Source organism: Bos grunniens, chromosome 4 (assembly GCF_055505025.1).
Source record: "Bos grunniens cultivar Pamir isolate PY7600 chromosome 4, Bosgru_T2T1.0, whole genome shotgun sequence".
NCBI classification, from domain to species: domain Eukaryota; kingdom Metazoa; phylum Chordata; class Mammalia; order Artiodactyla; family Bovidae; genus Bos; species Bos grunniens.
Window position 1 is genome coordinate 5,084,038 of NC_141168.1, and position 21,994 is coordinate 5,106,031.

Consider the following 21,994-nt stretch of genomic DNA (forward strand, 5'->3'; position numbering starts at 1 on the left):
ACAGACACACTCATGCGTGAAGTGGAGGAGATAAAATGCGCCGACGGTGACACTGAAGATACCAGGTGTCCCTCAACAGCTGTGTCTCACCCCCATCTCCAAGCTGTGTGCCCTGAAATCACGAACAGCGGCCCACCATGGCCAAAGGTCAGGCTGGACAAATGGACACGGCCCTTCCGGGTCCCACAGCTCTAACATTCCACCCTCTGCGGATGATGCCGCCACCGCATGCCGCCCGGCAACAGTTGCCAGGGTGTTCGGGTTCTGAAGTCACCGCGCTGAGATGGCACAGCCCTCACAGGAGGCCTCTGTCACAGAGTCACATGGGTACCGGGCGGCAGTAATATGCTGCAAGCAATGATCTCCACAACCAACACGAAGAGACCATTAACAGGTGTAGGTACTAACCACTATGAGGCTTTCCCTCCTCACCTTCCTGGCAAAACCAAAACCTTTATTAAAAAAAAAACACTGGCAAGAGCACAAATTACTCAGATCCCTTTATGGTAATTCAACGTCTTTATAAACTCTCCTGTGCTAATTTTGACACAGCATCAAGCACAGTTGAGGTTTTCTTACTTTGAATACTCACAATGTAAGGAACATCTTTTAAGATTTTTTAAGAGACATGCAAATTTTAAATTTCAACAAAATCTTCATCAACGCAGGTCCATATGGAACCTCAACGAAACCCTATTAAATAGAACATTTGTACATGTAACTAACAAGTGGTCCTCCTACAGTTCTCTCTAGAAGGACTGGCACGCCCCATTAGAGGTGACCTGACAACAGCTCAGCTTTACAAAAATCATCGAGCAAAACACAGCTCTTAAAATAGGGAAGGTGTTCTAGACACCATTTATGCAAAGATACATTCCAACCAGCCTGCTAGCCAGAAACCACATAGCAGGCACATATGAGGATACGGAGAGGGGAGGGGAGGGAAGCACAGTCCTAGTGCTCCAAACGCTCCCCAAATGCTCACCTGTTAGACGCAGACACGGAAAACACACTTACGACAATCAAAGGGGCAAGGGGCAGGAGGACAAATCAGGAGCCTGGGATTCGCAGATACACACGACTATACACAAAACAATAACAACAAGGTCCTGCTGTACAGCATAGGGAACTATACTCAGCATCTTGTAATAATCTACAAGAGGAAAGAATCTGAAAAACCATTGGAAATTGCCATTTCCTCCTCCAATGCATGAAAGTGAAAAGTGAAAGTGAAGTCGCTCAGTCGTGTCCAACTCTTAGCGACCCCATGGCCTGCAGCCTACCAGGCTCCTCCGTCCATGGGATTTTCCAGGCAAGAGTACTGGAGTGGGGTGCCATTGCCTTCTCCAAATAAATGATGAGAATTAGGTTTTTAAAAAAAAGGTCACCTGTCAGAAACATGATTTCAGGTTGTGCTTCTCACAGTAGCATGGCCTACATTATCTGGCAGGTGAGTTTCAGATTATCTGGGAAGGCATCTGGAAAGAAAGTACCAACCCTGACTGACCGGATCACCTGGGAAGCTTCTGAAAAATGCAGATTCCTAGGGCCTGTCCCAGAGTCACAGAGAAGTCACCTGGATTTGTGTATTTTAAACATCCCCTTCCTTCCTCCCCACCACCGTCAGCCACAGTTCTGAAGACCAACCAGTGCAGGAATCGCTGACTCAAGTATATATCACATGCAGTCATCTCTGAATTTTTATAAAATGCGAGCTCCCCATCCTCGTGCTCACATCCTAACAAAAAAAGAGACAAGAATCAGCAACTTTCCTACCAGTAACAAGTAAGAATCCACACTGGATGGAAAGATGCTATTCAGAACGGCAACGACACAGAATAACATTACCCCTGAGAATGAGACATATGATGGGAGGAACACTCCATACACACGGAGACAGAGACACGCCTCACTCATATAGTAAGCATCAATGGGTGTAAAAGCAGCAGCACATATCACCACTAAACTCACCTACGAATTTAATGCGAAACCATTCAAAATCTGGGCCAATACTGAAAAAGGTGGTAGTACATTTTACACTGAAAATTACACTTAACTTTACAATTAAAAAGTTGAAGTCTCATTATAAGGAGAAGTTTCATCTTATTTTTCAATACTGTAAATGCATACACCATTTTATTCAAATAGTTTTAAATGCATATACCCCACTGTCCAAATAGCACATTTCTAGGAATTCACCCCACTGAATCATTTTACATGTATAAAAAGAAATGCACAAAAAATGTCCTCTACAGCAGTGTAACAGGAAAACAACAACAACAAAAACTGGAAACACGCAAATGCCATCAATAGGATAAATTAAATAGATCGCAATCGTTCAATAAAATGCTACACAATCATCAAAAATGAAGCAGACATGTTACTGGTCATATATAAGTATACTTTGAAAATAGTTGACCCAAAAAACGAATCAGTCAACAGAGAAATCGAAGAGGAAATTAAAAAATACCTTGAGACAAATGACAAGGAAAACACAATCACACACAATCTATGGGATGCAGCAAAAGCAGTTCTTAGGGGGAAGGTTCACAGTGAAAACAGCTGCCAGACAGCACGTATTCACACTGCAGGGAGTTAAACAGGGCCCGCAGTGCCGGGTTCAAAGCGCAGCCCTAGCTCTGGGACTTCAGGAAGTAAAGGAATCCCTCCAGCTTCGGTTTCTTCATTAGTACAAGGTAATAACAACGCCTCTGTTGTTGCCGTTTAGTTGCTCAGTCGTGTCTGACTCTTCGTGACTCCACTGTAGCCCACCAGGCTCTCTGTCCATGGGATTTCCCAGGCAGGAATACTGGAGCGGGTAGCCATTCCCTTCTCCACGGATCATCCTGACTCAGAGATTGAACCAGCATCTCCTGCATTGCAGGTGGATTCTTTACTACTGAGCCACCAGGGAAGCCCAATATCAATCCCTACCTCAATGCTAAATATGACTCACCGTTTCTAGAAAATACCTCCTAATCCAAAAAGTAAAAGGATCTCATAGTCAATAATTTCATTCAACTGCTGAATTATTTGATATATAGTCACCAACTGTATTTCTTCCATGAACTGCCCATAGATCATTTTTCCACTGGACTTTCGGTATCATCAATTTGTGTAAACTTTTGCACACTGAGGGCTCCCTGGTGGCTCAGATGGTAAAGTGTCTGCCTGCAACGTGGAAGACCTAGGTTCGATCCCTGGGTGGGAAGATCCTCTGGAGAAGGAAAGGCAACCCACTCCAGTATTCTTGCCTGGAGAATCCCATGGGCAGAGGTGCCTGGTGGGTTATAGGCCAAAGGGTCGCAAAAAGTTGGACACAACTGAGCGACTTCACTTTACACACTGAGGATATAATGTTTGCTCACATATATTACTAATTTTTCTGAATTTGTGGTTTACCTGCAATTATACATTTTCTGAAGGATAATCGTTGAAACAATTTAGATGATCAAATCTATCAATTATTTTCCTGAACAATTTCCTTTGCAGTTTCTACTTTGAAAGTCTCTCCCTACACTCATTTCCCTTCCAGTTCTGTGAACATCCGATATACCTATATATGAAGAGATACAGCAGTCAAGATTTTCCCAGGCACGTGTACATGAAGAATTAAGATTGACAACGTTCACATTAAAAGGCTTTGTTTAATGTTTATCTGAAAACTATCTTCCCAAAGGACAGCTAGCATGGCGCAGCCAAGCATCATTCTCAAAACACAGAAACCCTGCTTACAGACAGCAGTCTTCCCAAACACAGTGCCACCTCTGAGCATCCCGGACCCGAAGCCTCTTCTCATTCGGAAGCCAGGACAGACCGAGGTTACAGAAACAGAACCGAGGGCTGCATAAGGCAGGCCCAAGAGTGACAAGTCTGCCACTAACCAGAACGTTCCTGCACGTCGAACTTCCAAACCCGCTCACGAGGTCCTGGAGAAGCCTCGCTCCCACTCCGACACCCACCACCCACTTCGCCTTCCACTCTATTCTCGTGTAGCCTCCAACGTCTCTGTCTGCAAACACAACACGTCCTTATTCATCTTGAACATTTTAAAAGGTCCCTGAATTGAAAGAGACACGTGTACCCCAATGTTCTCTGTCTGCAAACACAACACATCCTTATTCATCTCGAACATTTTAAAAGGTCCTTGTGCGAAGCTTCTTCTGCTCCCCGTGTTAAAGGCCCCTCTCCGCACAGCAGTAACTGCCTGCGGTGAGGAGAGCTGATCTGACTAGCGTCAACTCTACGCACTTACATATCTCCCTCCTACAGCCCTGTGTCTAGAGCAGAAGGTGACAGTGTCAGCTCAACCAATTTATGTTTGAAAGCGGAGATGTCACATCTTAAAACAGCGTTCTTAAAGCTGCATCCAGGGCGCAGGTTCTTTTGTGTGAGGCCCCTTATGTGAGACCCCTTATGAGGTCCAGTCTCAAACCCCAAATTCAACCAGAATAGCCCTACCCACTCCTAAGATGTTCTGTTTAAAAAAAAAAAAAAAAAAGTGACTACATTGCTTCAGAGCATGACTTTGATAAAACTAAAATTGTTCCCAGACCTTAATGTAGTATTCTAGATAACACACACTCCACACACTGTATACGGCAAAAATTAATATATAATCATAACCAAGTCTTCAAACTTTCCTTAGGTTGTCATAGAGAACATGGTAGTTTCTGTTTACGGGACACAGTTAAATATGTAAGTTCAAATTGATTTACTTTCTCTAAATCCAATAGTCTGTGTTTTTCTTTTTCTCTATTTGGTCCGTAAGTTTTACATTACCCAATATACATGTCCACTTCTACGTGCTAAGTCGCTTCAGTCATGTCCGACTCTTTGTGACCCCAGGGACTGTAACCGCCAGGCTCCTCCGTCCATGGGACTCTCAAGGCAAGAACACTGCAGTGGGTTGCTGTGCCCTCCTCCAGGGGATCTTCCCAACCCAGGGTGGAACCCACATCTCTTATGTCTCCCGCGTCGGCAGGTGGGTTCTTTACCACTAGCACACCTTTGCTCCATGTCTGGTAAATACAATATCGTGACCTGTGGCCTCCTTATGGGTTTGGGGCATTATCAAGTGAATTTTGACTTCCAGGGTAAAACGGTAGACTAAACACGTGATCTAATTTCACTCTGTCCCGAAGCCACACTAAAACCAAAACAAAATGATTCTTTCTAAGACGCAGAAACCACAACAACAGGGAGAAAAGAAGAGGTGGCAACTGCAGGAATTGGGCCCTGGACAGCTGAGGATCAGCGCTAACTGTCCTGGGAACGTCCGAAAACCAGCCGTGGGCAAAGCTGAGAACCGGCCCCACACCCCCGGGACCCTGAAGAAAGGCCCCGCGATGGGCGGCTGCACAGGGCCCTGTGGATCCAGGACTGAAGGGCCCAAAACACAGGCCAAGATGAGCGCGGCCCCCACCCCGCACCAGGGCGGCGGCTGCTCTTCCCTGACCCCCGAGTCCCCACAAGCCGACTCGGGGAGTGCAAAGCGAGACTTGGAGCGTGAAGCAAGGTCACCGGCCTGGGAGAGTCCGGGAACCACTCTGAGAATTACCCGACTGAACACAGAAAACCCTGATAGCTGAGACGTGCTCCCTGCCCCCAACCCGGCTCTCAGAACACAGACCCCGCCCTCCAGGCAGAGGGTCAAAAGTGCACTCTCTGGGGAAAGCGACCAGCTCAAGAAGAAAGACCCAAAGACCGTTAAGACAGAAGCTATTCCAACAACAATCCACCTGGGGTAGTGGTGGTGGTGGCGGCTTAGTCGCCAAGTCGTGTCCAACTCTTGTGACCCCAAGGACTGTAGCCCACCAGGCTCCTCTGTCCATGGTATTCTCCAGGCAAGAAGACTGGAGTGGGGTGCCACTTCCTTCTCCAGGGGATCTTCCCGACCCAGGGATCGAACCCAGGTCTCCTGAATTGGCAAGGCAGATGATTTACCAACTGAGCTATGAGGGAAGCCGCCTGTATCACCCGCCAAATCTACAGACCTGATCTACTGCATAAGGCAGGGCTTCCCTGGTGGTGCAGTGGATAAGAACCTGCCTGCCAATGCAGGGGACACAGGTTCGATACTTGGTCTGGGAAGATTCCACAAGCTATGGAGCAACTAAAACCTGTGTGCTGAGAGCCTGTGCTCTGCAACAAGAGAAGCCACTGCAGTGAGAAGCCCTCGCACCGCCACCAGAGAGCAGCCCCCACAGCAATGAAGACCCAGCGCAACCAAAAATAAATAAACAAATTTTTAATTAATTAAAAAATAAGGCAGCAGTAACTTTCATAGAACAAGAAGAAATAAGAAACACACTAAAGACAGGAACATCTAACACATCATTCTCAGTTAAAGATGAGTCAGTGGACCCTGATTCTGGGAAAGATTGAAGGCGGGAGGAGAAGGGGACGACAGAGTATGAGATGGTTGGATGGCATCACCGACTCAATGGACTTGAGTTTGAGCAAGCTCTGGGACTTGGTGATGGACAGGGAGACCTGGCATGCTGCAGCCCATGGGGTCGCAAAGACACGACTGAGCGACTGAACTAAGGTGGACAAAAATAAGCAGAAGGCCTCAAAAATGTCATTAATAAGATAGCTCATACAGATATACTCAGAACACACCAACAGGGAATATACCTCTTCTGAAGCACATAGAGAACATTCACAAAACTGCCCATACCGTAGACTCAGTGAAATCTAAAGAACAGAATATAAACAGCACTCTGAGCATAATGTAATTAAATTAGAATCAAAAACAAAATTTGAAAAGGCCCTTCTACTTGAAAATTTTCAAACATACTAGTATAGAAATACTGAGTTAAGAGGGGAATTCAAAAGAAAAACACAGGAATTTCTTGAAAATGGTATCGATAAACTATACCCAAATCCCAGTGAGGGATACATACAGTTAAAGACATCAGAGCTGGGGACTCTCCTGGCGGTCCAGTGTTAACAGCTCGCCTTCCAGTGCAGGGGGTGTGGGTTCCATGCCTGGTCAGGAGCTAAGATCCTACAAACCTCCCAGCCAAAACACCAAAATGAGAAACAGACACAACACTGTAACAAATTCAACAGTTTAAAAAATGGCTCACATCCAAAATAAATCTTAAAGACTTAACAGCCAAATTTTCACAGCATCAAATGCCTTTTCAATACAAAGGGAAAATTAAAATGAATTTAATATCCAACTCAAAAAAAAGAAAAGGAAAGCAGAGGAGATAAAAGTAGAAATAAATGAATCAAAAAAAACAGAAAAATAATAGAATAAGTGAACCCCAAAGCTTATCCTTTAAAAAAAAAAAAAAAGATCCACAGCACAGCCATATTATTAGCTAAGCCCTGAAGAAGAAAGGATGAAGACAAGACAGATATATTCAAGTGACAAAAGGAAAACATAACCATAAAAACAGAGATTTTTGAAAATCATGGCTACTCTATACATAAATTTGAAAAATTTAGATAAAACAGAATTGTTTTTAGACAAATACAACATAACCAAAATTGATTCAATTTGAGAGGGGGCATCTAACCAGCCTCAGAAGAACTACACAGAGGAGCACTGAAATTCTACCCAGACCTTAAACCTCAGATAATTCCAAAATTACTTAAACTACCCTAGAGCACAGAATAAGAAAGAAAACTCCTTCGTTTGTTTCACGAAGACAGTGTAACACTGATCCCACACGCTGACAAAGAACTCACCAGAAAACTAAACTATAATGCATACCAAGTTCCAACGGGAAAACCTAAATAAAGTACTAACAGAATCTACCTACACATCAAAAAATGAGGCATCATGATCAAGGGGGGATTATTATGAAATGCTGGAGTGCTTCAACGTCAGGAAATCCACCATGTGAACTAAGAAAGAAAACCGCACGTCCCATTTATGATAAATCGTGTAACATGCAACACGCAACACGCATTCATGCTTTAACATCCCAAAACACAGCAGTTGACAGATACTTCTAGACATATCTGGGTAGCTTTCTTAACATGTATTTGTACAGGTGTACATATACACACAAACAGCAGCCCAAAAGCCTGCATCTTACTTATTTTACAAACACCAGGAACTATTCCACTAAGATAAGAACAAAGGATAATGCCCACTAACTCCACTCCTGGTTAACACCATTTGGAGGCAACGGCCACTGCAGTGTGTCAGGGAAAAAAGTGAGCAGACTCCTAAAAATGGAAAGGAAAAACAATCTCTATTTGCCCGTGACAAAATTCTCTATCTAGAAAGCCTGAAAGATGAAGGGAAAAAATTCATTCAAACAATAAAAATCATTTAGTAATTCAGTAAAGAAGCAGACAAAATAAATGGCTTTAATATAGTGAAGAAAAACAGAAAATGCAACGGAAAACGTCATTTACAATAACCAAAAAGAAAATCACATAACTGAGTGATTAACAAGAAAGCTACCTGAGGTAAACACAATATTCCTACAAGGCACAAAACAGACTTGAACTGATGGAAAGAATACACCATATTCTCTGATGGGAAGACAGTATCATAAATATAATAGTCCTCATTAACATATGAGTTTAATGCAATCCAAGTCAAAATACCGTCAGCAGTTTTCCCCGGGGACTAAAAGAAGAAACTGCATGTGAAGTCCATTTGGAGAAATGATAAGGAGAATAGACTGGAAAACACGTTTCACAAGAGGAGGTGGAGAAACTCCCCTGGTGCTCCAGTGGTTACGGCTGCGTGCTCCCGAAGCAGGGGCCTGGGTTTGATTCCTGTTCAGGGAGCATCCCACATGCTCCAACTGACCCCAGGTGAAGCAACTAAGACCCAGCACGGCCAAATAAATAATTTTTTTTTTTAACAAGGTGTACGGTTGAGTCCCTTCGCTGTTGACCTGAAACTATAGCAACACTGTTAACTGGCTATACCTCAGTACAAAATAAAAAGTTCAAAAAAAAGACTAAAAAGTCCAAACAATATTACCTGACAATAATAATTTTTTACAGTGAACACAGGGATTTATTTTTCTGGATGATTTACTATCAAATAAAGTAAGAGTCATTTATACTCTTAAAAATGAGGTGGCTGGGACACCAACCTCATCACATATGAAGTCATAAAGCCTCAGGAGTTAAACTCAGTAATGCTGCCATAGAAGCAGACAGGTTCAGGCACCCAAAACGAATCCAGAAATAAACCACTGCATAGACAGATGCAGTACACAATGAAAGCGGTATCTTCAAGCAGTGTTTTGTTACGCTTTTTTCATAAATGAGGCTGAGATAAACGGGGCAACCAGAAGGAAAGAAGATAGAATTGGCTCCAATGAGGTCCATTCTTCATAGCCCATCCCAGGATAAATTTCAAGTGGAACAGAGATTCATATAAAATCCGGCAATGGGGAGGGGGAACACCCATCTTAACTATGATTCAAAATCTAACAACAATAAAGAAAAGACAAATAAACCTACTGCTTAAAAAAAAAAAAAAAACTCTTTGCATGGCAAAAGGCAAATGATACATAGGGAAAATGTATTTGCAAGTTGTATCACAAAAGGCTGACGCCTCAGTATGCAGGAAGGAGACCTCAGACTGCTCTCCCTACCAAGGTGAAAGTTTGCTTGTAACTTTGGCCCCTAAAAAGCCTCTTGATGAAAGTGAAAGAGGAGAGTGAAAAAGTTGGCTTAAAGCTCAACATTCAGGAAACGAAGATTATGGCATCTGGTCCCATCACTTCATGGGAAATAGATGGGGAAACAGTGGAAATAGTGTCAGACTTTATTTTTTGGGCTCCAAAATCACTGCAGATGGTGATTGCAGCCATGAAATTAAAAGATGCTTACTCCTTGGAAGGAAAGTTATGACCAACCTAAATAGCATATTCAAAAGTTGAGACATTACTTTGCCAACGAAGGTCTGTCTAGTCAAGGCTATGGTTTTTCCAGTAGTCATGTATGGATGTGAGAGTTGGACTGTGAAGAAAGCTGAGCGCCAAAGAATTGATGCTTTTGAACTGTGGTGTTGGAGAAGACTCTTTCGAGTCCCTTGGACTGCAGGGAGATCTAACCAGTCCATCCTAAAGGAGACCAGTCCTGGGTGTTCACTGGAAGGACGGATGCTAAAGCTGAAACTCCACCTCGTGCGAAGAGTTGAATCATTGGAAAAGACCCTGATGCTGGGAGGGATTGGGGGCAGGAGGAGGAGTTGACAGAGGATGAGATGGCTAGATGGCATCACCAACTCGATGGACATGAGTTTGAGAGAACTCCAGGAGTGGGTGATGGACAGGGAGGCCTGGCATACTGCGATTCATGGGGTCGCAAAGAGTCGGACACGACTGAGCGACTGAACTGAACTTGGCCCCGGGCTGGCATCTGGGAACTTAAGATTTCAGGAGGGTTCCCATCATGCCCCAAATACAGTGGATGCTGAACACCTCCTTTCCTTCTGGGGCTGGAATTTTGGTTTGTGCCAGGCGGAAGGTGCCACAACCAGCCCCACAAGAGATACTCTGGGCACTGAGCGTCTAAGGAGCTTCCCCAGTGAACAGGGTCTCACACACGTCACACTGGATGTCAGTGACTCCACTGAGAAAGGACTTGGGATGCCCACGGCTGGCTCCCCCAGACTCCGCCCCACACGCCTTTCTCCTCGGCTGTTTCTGCGTTTACCTTTTCACTGTCATCCTGGGATTATTCCTAGCAAATCTCTGAACCTGGTGGTGGCCTGTGGGACCCTCAATAGACCCTAATCCACAAGGAGCTTCCAAAACTAAAGCAGCAAAAGGCCGAAGGCCTGCAGAAAAACGGGCTAGAGAAACGAAGACAGAAAACGGAAATGCAGATGCCACTTCATCAGGTGGAAGGACGCTCATCTTCCCACATAATAAGAAATTCAAATTAAAACGATATCATTTCCCACCTTCCAGATTGGTAAAAAAAAAAAAAAAAAAAAAAAACTTCTTTAACTCAGCAATTACAGAGATGAGTCTGTAAGAAGACGTAAGCACTGACACACATTGCTGGGGAAGACACACACTCCAGGGTGGGATCTGACACAATCCGGCAAAAGGACCTTATGACTCAGAAGTCCCACTTCTAGAAAGCTGTCTCAGAGATGCTCCAGAAAAAAAATGCGAAAAAAAGACAAATGCACAGCACTGACTTCACTGCAGTCTTTTGATAAAAACAAAATGCTCAAAAATTGATGGGGACATGTCTCAAGATGACCAGAAACACCCTGAATGGGGCTTCTACTACTGGACAGCTGAAGCATGAAAACAAGGAACAGCAGTAAGAAATCATGAACCATTGAATGTAGTAAGAATCACCATAAGTAACTCTTTGAAAACCGTAACCCATACAGATGATAAGTAAAAGGGAGTTACTGGAAAGTGCACCCTTTTTGTAAAATGTTAACTAAAAAATGTAGATAATACTTGAGTTTAAAATACACACACAATTTTGCAACCATTGCTGTAATCATCAATTAGAACAAGAATACCACCAATGGATACTAAAACTGATGGGTGAAAAGTTTTAAGGCAGAACAGGGTATTTACACAATCTCCTAACCTCTCTCCACAAAAGACATGAATTACAAAGGGGAAAACGGTGACCACACAGCGAGAAATCTAGTGGAGGGCACTATATCCAATGATCTAAGTGAACTTCATCAACTGCCTTAAGCCTCCTGATAAGAGGAGTTAAGTTCTAGGGAGGTGGTGGACAGCACAGAGATGATATTAGCAACACTGTGTTGTTATATACTTGAAAGTTGCCAAGACAAGTGGATCTTAGATCACAAGAAAAGGGTGTTTACAATGACAGGATGGAGGTGTCAGTAATGCAATATGATAATCATTCCGCAATGTACAAACACACCAAATCAACATGCTGTAACCTTAGATTTATGCAATGTAATATGTCAACTACTTCTCAATAAAGCTGATTTGATGCACTGAGAAGCTCTGACATGACTTCTCTGGTACCCCTGACAAAAACGCACACCCTGTGTCTACTGTAAGGAAACACCAGACAAGTGTAAACTGAGGAGCATTATCCGTAACAACTGGCTGCCAAAAATACCAACGTCCTGAAAGAAAAAAAGCCTAAGGAGCCGGTCCAGGGAAACGAGACTAAAAAGACATGATGACAAGCAAACACGGTGTACGGTGCTGATGAGGGCGGAGAGCTGAGCGTCCAGAGACACAGCGAGACCATTCATGGGATCCAGACTGCAGAGCAGGTAACACTCGGCATAAACGTCACATTTTCTGGTTCTGATCACTGGTCTGTGCTTGTATGTTCTCATAAAGGATATACTGAAGTACCCTGGTGTAAAAAGCAGGATGGCTGCAACTCACAAACAGTTCAAAAAGATAATAATGTATAAAGTATACAGAGAACAGTAAAGCAAATGTTAGTAGTTAGAATGCTGGATGGAGACTATATAGCATTTTTTTGGTACTCTTCTTGCAGCTTTTTAGTAGATTTGAAATTTCTCAAAATAAGTTTAAAGAATACAAAAATCTTCAAAACTACAAGTTCAGTTAGGAAAAGTGAGGCTATTCTCTGAACACTCTGCAGCCCAGTAACTCACTTAAGTGGGGCAGGCAGAGCCGTGGTCCATGTCATCCCAGCCCCCAGAACATCTGAGCTCACCAAGCTGGTCTCAGGGTTTATTAGATGAGGCCAGGCTCCCAGGATGGAATTTATTTGCTATTTTAAAAAAGCACCATTTAGTATACTGTCTACTCAATCATAAATGCCCACTATCAGTATGAATTTTCCTTTTAGAATTTAGTACGAGAAAAAGATTTTTCACCCGAAAAACAGGTATTTCTCTTCTTCCCTGATGACAGGAATTACGTAACTGACAATGACTCTCTCATAATCCTATCCCATACAGGAAGGCCAAGCTTGAGACCAAACCAGCTGCACGACGGACCTACAGTTTAAGGTGACTTTCCAGGCCCGTTCTTGTCTTCGGTCCTAGTTATATTTATCTGCATTTTATCCCTTTTTATCCTATTTTGAGTTAAAGGTCAATCCAAAATCACTTGGCTCTGCAGGAAATACAAGCAGCAGTAATATGCTTAAATAAACCTGGGCTCTTCCAAGCTCCTCCTCCTGGCCACACACTGGACACTGGAAATTCCTGACTGACCATCACCGTTTCCACAACAGACTATGTCCGTGTGAAACCCACTGGGAGGATTCCCGGCCACTATTTCTAAGTCCTGACACAAAGCCTACAACAGCATGAAGACGATAACATAACTTGGAGCCAGAAAACAAAGATATCCTTAAGTTATACCGCCACGTGAGATACCACCTACCTCCAACGGTCATAACTGAGCACCACACTTTTGATATTTATAGCAAGAACGATGAGTAAGGCTCCCAGCTTACTATTATTAAAAGTATGACAAATCCTGTGGGCACATTTTACTGCTTCTACCAAGAAATGCTTTGTATTTCAATAGTTTTATGAGACCAAAACCACAAAAACCTCGTGCAAATGTGGGGATGAAAGATTCTTTGACCAGCTGCCTTCTCTCCTGACACAACCAGACCTCAGGTGGGTGTGGGGTGAACACTAGATGGTTGGAGAAAGGGACGCGTAAGGAAGCCAGTACCTGGGGGGTGTTCCTATCAATACCGCTATTGGCTCAGGTTCTGGGTAGCCAAACAACTACTGAAATAAAAAGCCCCAAAACTTCTGGTACAGTGTGTATCTCTGAAAGGAAAATTAATACATGCAAAGAGGCAGTTTTTTCCAGCTTGTAACCACTCCTTTTTCTGCAGCAAAAGGAAAGAACAATCCGTAGGAGATGGACTGTAGCAAATTAAGGAAGACACCCCCACAAGGTTGTCAAGGAAACTAAACCGAGTGCGTTTCTCTACAAAGAATCGAGGCTAAGGTGAACGTGCCATGGAATATTCATTCTGTGGCAAAAAATGACTAAAATCCCATCTTGAAAAATCTTTTTAAGAGCCTAAACTTACTTCCAGGCTATTTTATTAAGCACTTCACCTACAGTGCAAGCAGGCAAGCTTGAATTTCTAAACCAAAACCTAAATGGATTCAGCGAGCACCTTCCTAAAAATGAGCGGAGCCTGGGCCACTGGAATGGCCCGGGAGACTTCCGAAGGGTATCTCTGGCATATCTCAACATCAAAAGAAGCAATCATGGCCCACAAGTAATGCGCTGGGGGGTCCGGCGGGGGGGGTGGGGGGCGGGGGGGGGGGGCGCGGGGGAGAGATAGAAACTATACTACCACCAACAGCCTTTCCCACATTTTAGATGTTTCTGTTTTTCAAAATGGAGCCTTTTTAACATTTTTAAATGCAAAGGCAACTCTAGGCAAACTAAAGCAAGACCTTAGCCTGACTGAGCCATTCAATATTGGAAGAGGACAGAGTGGGCTGCAAAAACAAACATTTTTTTTTTTTAAGATGTCAACTTGGGAGACGGTTGTAAAAACCTCCCACAAGTAAGTGATAAAGAAGCCCTATCAGCGAGAAGAAATGGCATGCGCTTGGGGACCCAGGACGAGGGCCACTTCTGAAGAGAAGGCAGGGGCGCCGTGAGGCAGGCGGAAGGCGAGGGAACGGCAGCGGGGTGCGCAGCCGGCACCCCCGGGAGGCGGAGGGGTCCCGAGGAGCCCCGGCCGAGCGCGGGGAGTAGGCGGGGAGGCCACGTCTCCCTTCGGCTCCCTCCCCAGCAAGGTGAGTGAGTCAGGGGGCCCCTGGGCAGGTGAGGGCCGCGACCCGGGCCCGGGGCACCCCAGGTGAGACCGGGGGGCCGGGCCGCGGGGCAGGCAGGCGCCAGGCGCGCCGGGGCCGGAGCGGGCGCCCGCGGCTCTTACCCGGTGCCGCAGTCCACCACGCAGGGAGGCAGGGAGCCCGCCATGCTCGGCCCACGCGGCCGGCCGGGGAGGCTCCCCCGATCGCCGGCCCGCTCGCCGCCCCGCGCAGCCGCCGGGCTCCCGGGAGCCTCCGCAGCGCCGCCGCCGGGAGCCCGGATGCTCGCCGCCGGCCCACGTGACGCCCCGCCCACCGCCGTCTGACCAATCACTACGAGGACACGCCCTGTCCCCGCCCCCGGCCGCCCGCCATCTTTAGTGCTGGCAGCGGGGCCTCGTTGCCCGTACGTCCCACCTTGCTGCGGGAGAGGCTGTGAGCTCGTCTAACTGACTTACCGTGGACTTGACCCCGAAGCCTGACTCCTCATCCTTTTAAGTCTCCGCTCAGATGTCACCTCAGCGAAGCTGTCCCTGCTCATCTGCTAGATGCCCCCTCCCCCCCGCACCTTACTCACTATCTCAACAATCTATTGCTTTGCTTCACAACATTTGGAGTAAATTTATTCCGTGTATATATATTTATTTGTACTCCTATAGCAGGCTATAGGCTCCGCTAGATACGGCTCCTGAATGTCTTCCCACTGATGACAAGGATGCGCAGCACAGTATTTGGTGCATTCATGCTGCTGCAACTGCTGCTAAGTCGCGTCAGTCGTGTCCGACTCTGTGCGACCCCATAGACAGCAGCCCACCAGGCTCCCCCGTCCCTGGGATTCTCCTGGCAAGAAGATTGGAGTGGATTGCCATTTCCTTCTCCAATGCATGAAAGTGAAAAGTGAAAGTGAAGTCGCTCAGTCGTGTCCGACTCTTAGCGACCCTGTGGACTGCTGCCCACCAGGCTCCTCCGTCCATGGGATTTTCCAGGCAAGAGTACTGGAGTGGGGTGCCATTGCCTTCTCCGGGAAACACTCAAATGTTTTCTTAATAAAGAAAAAAAAAACAAAACTTGACCTTAGAATTCTTACACCTGTCAAACACTGCGTGCTTTCCTCTATAGAAGAAAAACCGGTGCAACAAATGCACCGACAGCTTTAAGGGGTGATTGACCTTCAATCAGGTTAACACTACACCAGGATCATTATGGAACATATTCTCAAGTATCAAAGGTGAAGTGATGTCCAAAAGATCTTCCTGGAACCCGGACCGAAGTACGCACCACTTACCAACTATGTTATGAAGGTCGGGAAGGTCCCACGTGCTTCCTCCTCCCTCCCTATCATGTATTCCTGACCTTACTTTTTAGAACTCTTCTGGAGACGTAGTTCCATGCAGTTTAACTGGTATTAAAAGCATTTTTAAACTTTTTCCATATGAGAAGTAGTGGTAGATTACTTGATCACGTTAGATAACCCATGATGATTCCCTTTTTTTTCCCTTAACCTATTCAGGTCAAATAAGGCGCAGATCTAGAAAATTTTTGAGGAACCTAGAAAGAGAAGTAGAAGGTGGGAAGAAAAGAAAGGTGAGGAGTGTGGAGGAAAGCCTGTATAGGACCCTGAAGTAAGTAAGTGAAGTCGCTCAGTCGTGTCCGACTCTTTGCGACCCTGTGGACTGTAGCCCACCAGGCTCCTGCGTCCATGGGATTCTCCAGGCAAGAATACTGGAGTGGGTTGCCATTTCCTTCTCCAGGGGATCTTCCCGACCCAGGGATCGAACCCAGGTCTTCCGCATTGCAGGCTTTAACCTCTGAGCCACCGGGGATGCTTAGCACCCCAAGGCTGGGGGCAAAGGCTCACTTGCCTCCCTTGTGTTTTGCCAAAGCCCTGGCCAACCCCACTGTTCCGTGGCCCTCATCAGAATTCTGTGGATAAACTCTAGGTTGCAGACAGTCAGCACTACAACCTCTTTCACTCCCTTAACACGTATTTATCAAGTGCCTACTATGGGACAGGCCTTGCATTAGACAGGGCATGAAACAGTAAGTGGGACATTTGCAGTCTTTGCCCCTAAGACATTTTTTTTAATATCTATTTATTTATTTATTTGGCTGCACTGGGTCTTCACTGTAGCATGCAGGATCTTTAGTTGCACAGAGTTTTAGACCCTGGACCACCAGGGTTAGGGTTACCCTCTGCCCATAAGACTTTAGAGTCTTGTGAGAGATAGCAGAAGTCTGAGCAGCACAACTAAAGCGTAACCCTTGCCCTCCACGACTAGAGAAAAGCCCTCACAGCAAAGAAAACACAGCATGGCCAAAAAAAAAAAAAAAAAGCCAAACAAGGCATCTACACCTGTCTTAGGAGTCAGTGAAGCCTTCTCAGAGCAACGGTGCCTAAGCTGAAACCCAGAGGGTGGATGGAGAAACACTCGATGGTGGAGAGGGTGGGGCAGGAGAGGATTTCTGGGATGAGGAGGCCAGAGGACCTCAAGACTCATAGACGGCCCTGTCACCTTCACCAGGGAAGAACCCTTAGTGGGATTTGGAACTGCCTAGTAATAAAGGCTGCAGTCCATGGGGTCGTGAAGAGTCGGATGCGACTGAGCGACTGCACTTTCACTTTTCACTTTCGTGCATTGGAGAAGGAAATGGCAACCCACTCCAGTGTTCTTGCCTGGAGAATCCCCGGGACGGAGGAGCCTGGTGGGCTGCCGTCTGGGGGTCACACAGAATCGGACACAACTTAAGCAACTTAGCTGCAGCAGCAGTAATAAAGGCGGTTCCTTTTCAGGGAGTGTCCCTTCTGCAAAGGACTTACTGGAAATGGCGACCAAGGCCAGCAGCTGGTAGCAAGCAAAAGACTTCCTGATTTCAAATGGGTCCTCTCGACCCCACTAACCCTTGATGTTTGAGTAAAGGCGTTTTCACATGTGAGGAACAGAGATTTCTTCAGGGGGCACAGGAGCAAATTTTATTATTCCATATAAAGAAAATCCAGAAATTCCAGGGTAATTCAACCGTTGGATGACATCAGTGTGGAAGTACTAGAAACTTGATGGCCTAAAACAACGGATATTTATCATCTCATGATAGGGCAGAAGGTCAAAATCGAGATGTCAGCAGGACCAGTCCTCACCGAAGCCTCGAGGAGGAGCCCCGGTGTTCCCAGAAATCCCTGGTGTTCTCAGCTTATAGATGCATCACTCCAGTCTCTGCCTCCGTCTCAACGCCATGCTCTCCCTCTGTTTCTGCACCATCACCTGGCATTCTCTTCCTTTTTAATATTTATTTATGTGGCTGCGCCGGGCTTCCCGGGTGGCTCAGCGGTAAAGAATCCACCTGCCAATGCAGGAGATGCGAGTTCGGTTCCTAGGTCAGGAAAATCCCCCAGAGGAGGCAATGGCAACCCACTCCAACATTCTTGCCTGGGTAATTCTGTGGCAGAGGAGGCTTGTGGGCTCTAGTCCGAAGGGTGGCAGAGAGTCAGAGGCGACTGAGCACGAACTCGTTTGGCTGCACAGAGTCTTAGTCACTGCGCGTGAAATCTAGCTCCCTGATGAGGAATTGAACCAGGGCCCCCTGCATTGGGAGCATGGAATCTTAACCAGTGCATCACCAGGAAAGTCCCTGGTGTTCTCTTCTTATAAGGACCAGTCACACTGGATTAAGACCTGCCCTAATGACCTCATCTTACCTTGATCTCATCTGTAAAGGCCTTGTTTCCAAATAAGATCCCTTTTACAGGTGCTGGGGTGACTACTCCAGCATGGCTTTGGGGGAGACAGTTTAGCTCGTAATAACACCAGCTTATACCAAAAGCAGCCACTGGTGAGGGGGATTGATGCATTTGATTAGCTTAGACTATTAAAACCACACCCCTGGGCTGGTGAGGAGCCTTGTCATGTCTTCAGAAGCATATGGCACCCATACCTGCGGCGAATGGGATCTGATGAGCATAAGGGGAATGACTTTCCAGGTGGCGCTAGTGGTAAAAAACCCACCGGCCAATGCAGGAGACAAAAGAGGCGCAGGTTCTATCCGTGGGTCGGGAAGATCCCCTGGAGGGGGCATGGCAACCCACTTCATTATTCTTGCCTGAAGCATCCCGTGAACAGAGGAGCCTGGTGGGCTACAGTCTGTAGTAGTGAGAGTGTTAGTCGCTCAGTCGTGTCCGACTCTCTGCAACCCCTCAGACTATAGCCCACCAGGCTCTTCTGTCCACGGCATTCTCCAGGCAAGAGTACTGGCGTGGGCTGCAGTTTCCTTCTCCAGGTCTACAGTAGAGTGGTCCACAGAGGGTCGGACGCAGCTGAAGCAACTTAGCCCGCACGTGGAGAAGGACAACAGTTTCCGCCTCACTCGTCATTCTCCTGATGAAACCACATACGGTCGCTCATTCCGTGTCTTTTCACTCCTCTAGCCTCTTGCTTGCTGACCCAGGTGGAGCTCTGCCCCTTCTCTGAAGCTCTCCCTCAGCTTCCAGAAAGAGTCGTCTCGCTCTCCTTTGGACTCGGAGAGCCTCCTACATGGTCCACGTGTTCGCTTGTCTGATGGCATCACAACGGTTGCGCTTCCATCGCCCCTGGTACAGCAGCCTGAGAGTAGAAGTATGTCTCCGATAATTTTATGTCTTTGGGTTATCGGGCACTTGTGACATTTTGTGGCCACTCAGTGAAAGGTTCTTAAATAAATGGAAGTCATCAGCAGTTGTTAAGCCTCTCAATTACACATAACATTTGTTTTTACTTGCTTTCTTGTCATCATCAAAAGCAAATAAAGGCGAACCTTACGTGTGATTTCTGTGTTAGTGTTTTCACTGTTTTTTTCTATATATCAAAGCATATTCTCTGTTATTCTTCTGAGGTCATAAACTCCTATGGATCGGAGACTGATGGCATCCCTTTTGACAAAGGCCAAAACACCCACAGAGAAACAAACCTCCCATTCTGTAAGAGGCACTTCAAGTACAATCTCTGTTAATTGTATTGCTAAGGTTTGCTCCTTCCAATATACTTTGCAAAATTCTACTCTCTCCTTATAGTGAGAGGACTTTTTAGTTGACTTCCCGTGACAGAAAGAGGCTTCTCTTTACTATGTTTCTACCCAACAATGACTTCCTACTCCTCCATCCCCCAACTCCTAAAGGGACAGAAACGTGGGAACAGGAAGTCTTCCTGTATAGAATTCAGCATCTCTTCCATGGCAGACGACAGGACTGTCTCATAACTACTCTCCTGAGGTCTGGATAAGCCAGCATCACTCTCCAATGAACCTTTAATAAACATGTTTGATGCTGGTTACAATTTTTATGCATACGAAGACAACTTAAAATAATCAGGACTTACAGAGCTTGTCAATCTAATGGAATTTAGTCAGGGCACACTCAGACAATGTGATCTTCATTTCCTGCATTTAACTAGTCTTGCTGGGCCAAGAAGGAAAAAGAACACAAAAACGAAAGGCTATCCTGAAAAGCTGCCCAGCCAGTGGCTCTATGAATCTTAAGTTGCAAAGCTGTGGGCAGAAGCCATCAGTGTGTTCTCTGTTGCCATGAGGATGCAAATAGAGAAAAGAGTGCCCCCAAAATAGGGCCCATTCCTTTGAAAGTAGCTGGCACCCTCCTTCAAGAGGAAGGGTCTGTCATTGCAGTCAATGGACCTCCCAGAGGGCTTGGCAATAGTGGGACAAAATGGTCCAAGCTAGAGCTGATTGGCCGGAGTGCGCTGAGTTGATAACCGACCTAAAACCACAAGCCTGGGAAGGAAATCACCAGGGGCTTCTCTGGAGGCTCAGATGATAAAGAATCTGCCTGCAATGCAGGAGACTCTAGTTTGATCCCTGGGTTGGGAAGAGTCCCTGGAGCAGGGCATGGCAACCCACTCCTGTATTTTTGCCTGGAGAATTCCATGGACAAAGGAGCCTGGTGGGTTATAGCCCATGGCGTCACAAAGAGTTGGACAAATTGAGCAACTAACACTGATTTTATTCAGATCAATTCTGCTGCTTCTGCCTGCACCCACAGCAGTGACTTCGACTGGAAAACTGGTCCTCCACCGCCTCTCCTCTTACACTGTCCATTCAGTCTCTTCACATCCCTGATACCTACCCCTCTGCTTTTTTCCTCTGTCACTCTTGCTAAACTACTCCGTAGCTACCCACTGGCCAGCCTATCTCCATGTTTTCCCCACCCAAGACATCTCTGAAGTGAGTTGCGCTGCTAGGAGAAGCAACCTGGCGAGACCCAGGACCTCTGTCCCTCACGTCTGTCTCCTTTCCCCACAGTCTTCAGCGACTCCCTCTTGGAGAAGCTGATCCCAGCCCTCAGGTGGCATTCAAGGTCCTCCATGATCTGCTCCCGAGTCACCAGCTTGGTTTTTTTCAGTTTGGCTGCACAGTCTTAGTTGTGGCACTGGGGATCTTGGTGACGTCAGGCAGGATCTTTGAGTTGTGGCATTCGAACTCTTAGCTGCAGGGTGTGGGATCTAGTTTCCTGACCAGGGATTGAACCCAGGCCACCTGCACTGGGGGTCTTAGCCAATGGGCCAGCAGAGAAGTCCCCCAAGTCACCTTTCTAATCTCATCTCACTAGACATCCTTGACACGTCTGGGCACGACGGACGACCGGCCAAACCCTCTCTATCGTCTGGTCTTCACGCAGGCTCTGCAGTCTAGAACATTCTTCTTTGCCTACCCCATGCTCTCCACCCTTCCTGATTCCATTCAGAGCTCACTCATCCTTCCAATTTCAGTACAAATCCGCTTCATCTTCTCATTCAGGACAGGTGCATCTTTATGACTCTCATCAGAATCAAGCACCTATGCTGTCAGCATCTATAGCTGAGGTCTGGAGAGATGCACTCTAATGAGGTCTTCTGTTCTGCCAAACAGTATTATGGTTTTATCTGGAACTATTTCCCAGCCACTTCTTAGGGAGAAGGCTGGATGACAGCAAAAGCTCACAAAAGCACTTTCAGTCCATCACACATTCAATCATCATAATCCCAAGAGGGAGGTATTATGAAAACCTCTCTTAATCAAATAAGGAAACCAAGGCTTGTACTTTTCAATTAAGATATGTGCTTAGTCACTGAGTCCTGTCCAACTCTTTGCAACCCCATAGACTGTAGCCCACCGGGCTCCTCTGTCCATGGGATTCTCCAGGCAAGAATACTGGAGTGGGTTGCCATGCCCTCCTCCAGGGCATCTTCCCGACTCAGGGATCAAATCCAGGTCTCCTGCATTGCAGGTGGATTCTTTACCGGCTGA

At 46.2% G+C, this 21,994-nt stretch overlaps 1 protein-coding gene across 17 annotated transcripts in view; it reads right to left on the reverse strand.

The window, feature by feature from the left end:
* Positions 1 to 15,027, reverse strand: part of ACTR3B (actin related protein 3B) — a 104,214-nt gene extending 89,187 nt beyond the window's left edge. For 15 of the 17 annotated variants that reach the window (XR_015161879.1, XR_015161875.1, XR_015161874.1 and 12 more), the window contains exon 1: positions 14,854 to 15,027. Coding sequence is in view for 7 of the 17 variants with exons in the window: in XM_086394743.1 (XP_086250869.1) it covers positions 14,854 to 14,897 (44 nt within the window). In the remaining 10 variants the exon portion in view is untranslated. The remainder of the gene's footprint in view (positions 1 to 14,853) is intronic. The other 2 variants (XR_015161880.1, XM_086394741.1) reach the window with 1 other exon arrangement.
* Between the last annotated feature and the right edge of the window lie 6,967 nt (positions 15,028 to 21,994).